Below are 10,132 nucleotides of genomic sequence, written 5' to 3' on the forward strand. Positions count from 1 at the left end.
AACTATTATCTTTATGTAGGTCCTTTAATTTTAATGCACCGCAGATTTATAGCTTAGCATTCCAGCACAGAGGCAGTGGGCACCCCACCCTGGTCATAAACTCAGCAGGACAGCGCCATAGTTTTCGATAGTTCTACTGTGACTTACTACACCTTCCAGAGTTTCAGAAACACTAGTTGTCTTCCACTGCCATTATTTTACTATTTACACCAGTACCACTATTTACCACACCCTTACTACACGCTTTCTTTCTCTGTTCCATCTCACCTGCCTTCCTTCTTACTTTCATTCCACTAAATTTCATTAGTGGGGAAAAAAAAACAATGTCAGAAGAATATTACAAAACGGCCCCTCTGCCTTTACTCATATCATCTCCATATACATCTCCAGATGTTTGAAATTACAGACTTGATAATGGTAATGGTGTGGGTGACAACATTCCCATGTTATTTGTGTAATACACTTGGTTAAACAGTCATAACCCAAGACAGTGTGGTTGGACATTTACTAGAGGTGACTGGACATTCTGGTCAAGTGCCCCATGGACACTAGATGAATATTCATGGATGGAAACCTTTGTACTCTGGTGCACTACTTTACTCATTATTCACTTTCCTCTTTTAGTGATCTCACTAACCTGATCTTTGGTCTTTCTTGTCAGGTTCTCCACAGACAACCTGTGCCACCATTAAAAGACCACTCTCCCATGCGTGAAGACTCAGTGCCCAATGCTGGAATGGAGGACAACCCTCAGGCTGGTGCTGGTAGTGGCAACACTGGAGGAAGTAGTAACGTTGCCAAGAAACCCCGCTCCCGCACCAAGATCTCACTGGAAGCCCTGGGCATCCTGCAAAGTTTCATCCAGGATGTGGGCCTCTACCCTGACCAGGAAGCTATCCACACCCTCTCAGCCCAGTTGGACCTGCCCAAGCACACCATTGTCAAGTTCTTCCAGAATCAGCGCTACCATGTGAAGCACCATGGCCGACTGAAGGAGCTGGGAGCTGAGGGCAGTGGAGTTGATGTCGCTGAGTATCGAGATGAGGAACTACTCTCTGGGTCAGAGGATGCAGAGTCCAGTGAAGATGGTCATGAGGAAATCTACAGTGGACAAGAAGGTGCCTCAGTAGGAGCAGTTGCCTCCTCCTCAACGCCATCTTCCACCTCAGGCCAAGAAGAGAGCAAGGACAAGGCTTCATCTCTAGGGTCAGTCCGGCCCAGCTCCCTGCCTTCCTCCAGTTCATCCCCCAGCCCACGAGACCAAGCCGAGTATCAGAGATAAAGAATTTTGACCTCCGAAAAAAAAGGGGCACTTTGGGAAGACTATGATAGTGGAAGGTGGAACAAGTGGAACAGTAAAAGCAGACTAAAAGAATCCGGCACAGGGTCAAATGAAGATTGAATAAAAAAGGGACAAGAGTATGTTTGAATATTGATTATAGAAACAAAATGTGTTACGACAAAAATAGCTGAGATAAGGGATTAATAGTTGTAGCTGCAGATTAATTGGCATCAGATACTGTAAGTTTTGTCAACACGATGAAGGAAAATTTAGGATAGCGGCCCAAAATCATTGTTTATTTGTTAAAAAGGTGCCAGATATCTGATGGCACTGAAAGTGGATTTCTTATTCTAAACTGACAAGTGGTCACTTGTACTTTCATGGTTTCTCAAATTAAAGTGCCAGTAAGTCATAGTAGGAAAATACTAAGCCAGTGAAGTTCCTCCCCAAGTCTTTAACATATTAATTAAAGAACTCCTTAACTCCTAACATATAAACAAGGGGATCATTAGAAACCATTGTCCCACCCTTCCCACCTCTACAGCTTTCAGAGTAATGACAATGATTGAGCTTTAGATAAGTTTTAGATGAGCCATTGACATCTACAGGAACCCACAAATCTTTACTTGTGTCTGATCAAGGAGCCTGGTGGGTGTCTGCGGCTTCTCTCTTCCTCCCATCTGTGATGGGGAATTCTTCATGTCTCCAAGAGGTGGCTGTGTTTGGCCATTTAAGTGGTTGAATGGATGGGTGGGTGGGTTGGAGGTAGTGATGAGGGCTGGGGTGTATACATCAGCCTTGCTCACTGATTCCACTGTAAATACATGTGGTCTACTGAAATGTCCAGAGTTAGCTTTGTTTCCCCTTTGAAGATAGAGCCATGTCTCCCACAAACAACCACATCATTCCATATAGTCCAATGTGGTGGGACAAACCACCAGCCTGGTACCCATGCACCCATGCATGGACATCCCTCAACACCTCTGTCAATCTAAATTTAGTCAACGTTTTTTTCATATAAATACATGTACACGAGACATCTTGTCACTGTCTCTTTGTACTCTCTTTGCACTTAAAATGGCTAGTAAGCATCAAGGGAAAAAATGCATATGTAGGCGTCCATTGACTGCTAAAGACAATTTAATGACAGATGAGAGTGCGGTCTGACTGCCTTGTCCTGCTTTTGGCCAAGTTGAGGAGAGTAAAGTATGCGTCCAGCAACAGTCAACAATCAGTCATTTTACGTGTGGGACTACACCCCTTCCTCTCATCCTTTCTGTCCTGTGACTTACACAGTGTACCAATTTCAAAACACCTACCCCCACACTCCACATCTCTATTTATTGCTATCTATATCCACATTTATTATTATTATTGTTGTTGCTGTTGTTATTGTTATTATGGTTGTTCTTTCGGTCATTGATGTTATTTTTGATTGTTTTTTTTTTTTTCATGGTCTAATATCAGCATTTGGCTCAAAGCTGTTGTTTTGGAAATGAAAGACTTTACGAAAGAAGGTACCACTGCCAAAACAGTGAGAATTAAAAGCAGTTACTGAAGAAATTGAGTGAACCCTGTGATATTATGTACTACCATTTCAATCTACACTCCCTTCTTTTCCCAAAGAAAATGGCAGTAGGTGAGTTGAACCCAAAAATAAGACAAAGCATATGAAAATACTTTTTTAAAGAGATATTGACAATCCATTTATTGAGCCAGTTAAAACTCTATATCCTGAATGGAGACGTGTTAATTCACATCTCGGGAAATGGACTTATGTACAAAGCAACATGGCTCCTCTGTGGCAAAGCCTCTGTGGATACTATAGCAAAACTTGGATCCAGGGTCCTGATTTGCTTTTGAGAATCAGCTGCTACCTGCTCATTTCTGGATAACAGAGTAATTGTCATTGTTAACATTACACTGACCTTTAAACTGTTTTTGTTTATGATGTGATGTTTATGTAGATGTTTTATCTATTACAAATGACAGCATTTTCTTTATATGTATTTGATGTGCAAATCCTAACAAATGTCTCCACTGCAAAACATTCACCCACATTAACATATCTTAAAAACTTTAGGACAGTTTAGTTTTTTGAGTCATCACCAAAATGCAGACCACACATTTTACACAACTGTAAAAATTTTAATCAAAACCGGACATTAAACACTACGGTATATTTTTTTACTCAACTGTTTATAGCATTATGGCCCATTGCTTTCTAAACATCTACTCTAGGTTCCTGGGTATGAGGTGTCTCCATCTTTGAGCTGGCTTTGCAGTGTGACTAGGTCTGGCTTATGTTTCTTAGTACTATTCAATTAGAGGCCATGGATGTCTAATAAGACATATGCGGGAGTGACAGTAATTCACATGGAAGTATTGGGACACACTGAGCAGTCTTGCCATACCACAGGGAGCCTGCTGCATTTCACACTGAGAAAACTGTGACGCAACGACGATACAGTGTAAAGTGTGGTGTTTTAGACCACTGCTGTCCTTTTTGGTTACTTCACCATGTGTATCTCCTAGTCAGTGATATTTAACCACTAACCAACACATGTGAATAAGGCTGCTTATAGCTTTTCCTGGTTTCATCTTGATGGTTTAGACTTGGTTTAGCACCTCTATGATATGCTGGTAAAACTGTGTAAAAGATTTCAGAGCCATTTATTTAGCCATGTTTCAGAACATGGCTGGTCTTACTGATCCTGCTTTAAATTCATCTCATAATTTCAATACAGCCTAATATTCAGTGAGCACTCAAATGAAATTGAAAAGTACAGTAAGTAATATACTTGCTGTACATACTAAGCAGTATAGTGGATTTTTTTTTTTTATTATTTCTTGGTTGCTGGTGGATAAAACAACTTACCTTACTTTAACTTTTTCAAATAGTATTCTGTGTTGCCCAAATCACTGTAGAAAATATGTTTTTGTTTTTTCCAGCTTGCATTCCCTTTAATGTGCAAAACATATCCTGTCAATATGTAATACTGATTTTTCATAGTGTATTAGATTTTTAATGGAAAATCCAAATATTCATAGTTTTAAAACAACTGCTAAAAGTTGCTTGTTTTTGTGACATCCTGAGGCATGTAAACTTTTACAGCAGTCCTGGAATGGAAAGAAGAAGACTTATTTTCAATCTCTTCCTTAGAATGTCAGATATTTGCAGGCTCTGATAAGGGTGTCTAATAACAGAGTACTGATTGTCAGGTGGATTTAAACCTTAATTAAGCTTGTCAATCAGCTATAGCTGTAGGAGGCCAAAGCCTACCCCTACCATTATTATCCCTCACCCTCTCATGGCCCCGCCCCCTGCGGCACTCAGAGAAGTCTGAAACAAGCAGCTTTGATGAGTCCATTTCTGCTCTACTCCTAAATTATCCACAGTCCTGGTGAGACAAGTGTGTGCATGCTAGACTGGTGTTTAACCTGCTACAGGGGTGGCCTCCCACTCACTCAGCTCCTTCATCACCTCCTCCTCCTCCCTGTCCTATATAGAGTTTGTGCTAAGTGAGAAAACAAAGAGGATTCACAGAGTCCCTGATGAGCGATAGGTCAGGGTCACTCACCAATTATCCATCTCTTCCATGACAGGAGTCTCGTCTTTGCCTTTTCTAGCACTATGTCTCATTTTCTCCTCCACCAGGCAAGAGACAATCGCTATCACTCACGCTGTGCTGTCGGGGTTAATTGGAAGTGATCATGTCCCCTTGTGGGGAAACAAGTGGTTACTAGAGAGCACAAAACCTCTCACAATAAATGTTTTTTTGAATTATTATTATTATTATTATTATTATTATTTTAAATAATAGAACAGAACAGAATGAAACAGAAATAGGAAAGGATGGGAATCAGTGATAAAAATTAATCCAGGGATAAGAATATAGATCACAATTACTGATATGATTATCAGCCACACATACACACGAACACACTATCACGTTCTGTTGTAACCCTTCTTCTGTAATGTAGCACTTAAAGATTAATTTCATGTGACAATTTTTTTTTTTTGGATTTTTGATACTCTTCTGACTAATGGATAAATTGCAGAATGAAACGCTTGGTTTTCACTCCTTTTTTGTATTCTTTTTTGACTAAGCACAAGGTTCTGTCTGCTTGCTTTGGAGACAAACTGTTTATCCTCATTAACTACAATGTGAATCAGGTTTGCCACTCCAGGATTGGTACTTTTCCTCAATCAAATGGATCATCATTATCACTAAGTGATAATAAATTATGTGCATTATTTGGCTTTTTGGTTTGTGTCTTAATGTTTTTGTTTGGTTTTCTTAAATTGCTGTCATTTAAATAAAGTGCATCAATGGATTAGTTGTGTGTCTCTGAATCTTGTACTTCAAGCTCTGAGTCAGTTCCTATTTGATCAAAAATGCAAATTCAGTTGGTTACGGATGAAGCAAACCGTAACAACTGACATTTTACCAAGTATATTTTAAAAAGTTCAAAAAGCACAGCGGTTGTCTCTAGAACAATGCAATGTTGTCTTTTGCAAAGAGACTAAGTCTTGGGGAAAACGAGTGGTGTGGCCACAAGAACCAAACACGCTTTCATAAAAAGCAACCAAAACAAACCATAATAGGAAAAAATTGTCCATTTGGAGCTATGTTACTGGAAATGATCAGTAATGATACAACTTTTTGTAATCATTTGTTGAAGAAGATCTTTAAATAACCCATCAAAATTGTGTGGGCAACTAACCATTACTGGTGACACCCCCCCCCCCCCCCCCCCCCAAAAAAAAAAAAAAAAGCTTTTTATCACATGTTTTTGGATTTCGCTAAACCACATGCGTATAAAAGGAAACTTTTGAAATCTGCAATATATAAAATTTACAGACTTCCCCTAAAAAGCAAAATACTAATTTGGGCTGCACATTTTCTGGTTAGTCTGCCACTGATATCCCTTTTTTTTTTTTGGTGAACTGAGTATTCATTATGTTGTGACCTCTAAAAATGTCTTTATTATAATTATTTCAATCTACATAGTTTGCCTATTACTTTTGTATTTGAAACTTGGTTGATTTGTTTGGCAAAACCCAGGATCACATGACTAGCTGCCTTTTAGCCTCCATCATCCTATACAGCCTCCATACAGCCACATAGCCTCTACATAAAGTCTCCCCTCATTCCAAGTCCCTGGCCACCTGCCAGTCCTCCCTCCCTGCCACTGCTTCCTTCTTTTCAAAAGCAGCTTGCAGTGGTGTCCTCTGGTTTTCATTCAGTGCCAGTCCCCCAATCTCCTAATTGAACTTATTATTCGCTCAATTGGCTTGTTTTAACCCTTTCTCCCCTCCAGGTTTGAAGCTGGAGGTCGTTAAGCTGGGGATTTTTCAACATCCAGCAAGGGTATTAAGAGAGCTGTAAGGGTTTTGATATAAAACCATAGCGCTGGCAAGAACCGTTGCTGTGTCTGTTAGCTGCTAGCTGCAAGTCAAACCTTGTTTTGGCACTGTGGCCATGCCAGACCACCCAGAGAGAGAACCACACAGTTTGTTTTATGGATGATGAATTCTCATCTCAGTCGACATATCAATTGACCTCACATCAGTCACTCTCTCTCCTTTGTCTCCACACTGTAGATAGAGGCAGGGTGACACTATATCCAACAAACCATCTGTGTGCTATTCTCTCATGCTCGATAGGATGCGATCCATGCATGTCCTGTGATACCATGTTGATGTCATTTAAAACAGGGACGGAAACTGACACATCCTTTGAAACACTACTTTTATCAGATATATTCATAATCTGCATATTGCACGTTATCTTTGTATTGTAGTGTATAGACTGCACTTTTCCATTATGCATATACAGTGTTACTGCTACTTTCATGTATCACTATGTACCAGAATTATGATACCATACAGTTCAATATACAGTTCTACTATCTATTTATTTTATTTATGCAAACAACATACCTTTTACCTCTGTGTTTTATGTTTCACTTGCTTTTTATATTCATTATTGTGTAATCTGTGATGTTATAATACATTTAAATCTAAATTTAATCACTGGGATAGACTTCAGTTTATTATTTGAATCTGTATGATGTGTGCAGTTGAACTACACATAGCCTTTCATTGGTTTGAAACATTTGATTCCAAATTTGTTATATTGATACTGTCACATGTGGGTTTCCTACCACCTCCCTGAACCATGCCAGTAGGTGGATTGGTGACTTTAAATTGTGTGAATGAGTGTGCAAATGCGTGTGTGTGTGTGTGTGTGTGTGTGTGTGTGTGTGTGTGTGTGTGTGTGTGTGTGTGTGTGTGTGTGTGAGAGAGAGAGAGACCATGGTGCCCTGCGATGGACTAGCACCCATCCACTGTGAGTGTGAGTAGGATAAATTAGTTACTAAAGATGAATAATATTCATTTTTGTTGCAGTGTACCCCTAATAACATGATTGCTTTATATAAAGGGGCTTTCAGATCCATTATAGGGAATAAATCTGCATCTGCAACACTCTGTTGTCTGTTAATAATTATAGACCGCAAAAAAGTGCATGTAAGGAAGCTCAAGGGGCCCTTGTGGCTAAAGGCTTGAAGGGGACACAATAAAAGGCATTATTGTTGTAGCAGTAAGGCTTCAGATGTTGCATTGTGTGTAATAAAGAGTTGTTTGGGTGGCACTGTTGACTGATTCCTGTGTTTCTTCATGTTTTTTTCTGTGTCCTATTTTGACTAAAAAACATGGCTTAGTTTACAATCTATTTCTGTCTTCAAACATTTAACATTTGGGGTCTTTATAGATGGATTTTCCCAAAAAAATACATATACTTTTGTTCTAGGCGATGTTTAGTATGTCTATGTGTAGAAAATGGTTATTCCTCTAATGTATTTGGTGCTTCCATGATGGACGGTGAGCAGGAAGGGAGATTGACAGCTCTCTGGCGGGGGAGCGGAGGCAGCTGCCAGGGCACTGCTGCTGGGGTATTAAGGCCTGATGGCAGCATGATTAGGGGCCATTAGAGGTGAGAGCAAGGGGGCGGCAAGAGACGCAGGTGCACCAATGCCAGCTATTACCCAGAATTCAGTGGGGTGGAGCGCAAAAACACACCTGTGGTCTCCTGTTGGCACGCTGTCACACTGCACACCCTCTGATCTTTCTCCTGCACATTAATACACACATTGATAAACAAGCTAATATCCAGAGCTCTCTCTCTCTCCAACATGTGCTGTTTCCTCTCTTCCTGTTTCCCTCCTTGTCGATCAATCCAATGGGATATTTTCATATTTCACATTTCCCCTGCCTTTGGATCATTTGCTGCAATCCAAATATTTAAAATGTTCTGATCAAACATACCAAACAAGACTGTATCTTTAACATGTACAATAAACCAACTGTGGGCATTAACTGGCTAATGCAGTTTAGTTATCTGCTTCCTACACACTGAAAACATTTACGATTATGAACTGTGGCAATGAATGAGCATTATGAATCCCTGTTCTGGGATAAGTAGCTCAGCTAGTGCACTCAATTAAAGCCGTAAACCTGACAGACTGAGATGGAGAGAAATGTGAGCTGTAGTGATGGCCTCCCTGGGGACACCGGGCTAAAACAGGGCATCTGTCACTGGCCTGTATCAGAGTGTCATACGCCGACATTAATGCACTAAACAACACTCACATCAACACACACACACAAGAAGTATTCATGAACAAACATTCAATTACCCCAACCAAGCCAAAACATTATAAATGTTGTCATTTGATTGGTGCTCTCATTTAGCCTCACAACAAAATGAGAAATTGCTTTTGGCACACATAAGAACACCTTTATTCAATAATTTTATAAATAAATAAATACATAAATAAATCAGCCCTGCGATGACCTGGTGACTTGTCCAGGATGTACCCCGCCTCTCGCCCATAGTCAGCTGGGATAGGCTCCAGCTTGCCTGCGACCCTGTAGAACAGGATAAGCGGCTACAGATAATGGGTGGATGGATGGATATAAATGCACTTTTCTGCATTAATGGTGCCATCACAAAAGTGTAAGTTACCTTCCCCAAGACACAACCCCATACCACGACAGATCCTGGCCTTTGGACTTGTTGCTGGTAACAGTCTGAATAGTCCTTTTTATCTTTTGGTCTGGAACACGTGGAGTCCATTTCTAACAAAAAAGACCTGGGATACTGATTCACCTCTGAGCCCAGAGACATCAACGGTGTTTCTGGACACAGTTCATATAAGGCTTCTTTTTGCACAGTAAAGTTTTAAATGCCATTTGTGGATGTAACTCTGTATTTTCGTGCTTGACAAAGGTTTCCCAAAGTGATCCCAAGCCCATGTGGTTATAGATAGTTTTCACTGATGTCACGGCATTCCGGGGAACGCCCTCCAGCCACCATCTTGTGGGGCTAACAAAACGAACCATCGCTATTACCGGCTACATTATCTCAGACGAATTTATAAAGTTATATAGTCAGTTTTCTAAAATAAAGATCAATGTCGGCAAAATCAAGCAAACGGAAGTATATGGATACATTGGACGACATCTCACGATAACGGTATGCAGCCAAACTGGCCTTGATTGGGGGAATTGACCCCTACGAAGTGGACAAAGATGCATTTTCAAGTGACTATGCAGGGCTGCCATCCATATCGTACCCTGATATTGTGAACTATTTCGTGAATAGTAAAAGTGCCTACACACTTGATGACCTCAAAGCATACAAGTCGCTGGAGTCATACAATTATTTTGTCTATGGCTGGGTCCGTGAAGTCCACCATATAAAAACAAGTGACAGTCGTGTCCTAATTACAGCCAAGGTATGTAAACATTGGAATTTTAGAGCTCTCAACACTGCATATAAA

General features: G+C 40.3%; 1 protein-coding gene across 4 annotated transcripts in view; it reads left to right on the forward strand.

Annotated features, from left to right (window-relative positions):
* Positions 1-5,620, forward strand: part of satb2 (SATB homeobox 2) — a 49,293-nt gene extending 43,673 nt beyond the window's left edge. For all 4 annotated transcript variants that reach the window (XM_060929487.1, XM_060929488.1, XM_060929486.1 and 1 more), the window contains one exon: positions 662-5,620. In XM_060929487.1, coding sequence (XP_060785470.1) covers positions 662-1,282 — 621 coding nt within the window. In that variant the 3' untranslated portion in view covers positions 1,283-5,620. The remainder of the gene's footprint in view (positions 1-661) is intronic.
* Positions 5,621-10,132: the final 4,512 nt, after the last annotated feature.

Source organism: Neoarius graeffei, chromosome 9 (genome assembly GCF_027579695.1).
Source record: "Neoarius graeffei isolate fNeoGra1 chromosome 9, fNeoGra1.pri, whole genome shotgun sequence".
NCBI classification, from domain to species: domain Eukaryota; kingdom Metazoa; phylum Chordata; class Actinopteri; order Siluriformes; family Ariidae; genus Neoarius; species Neoarius graeffei.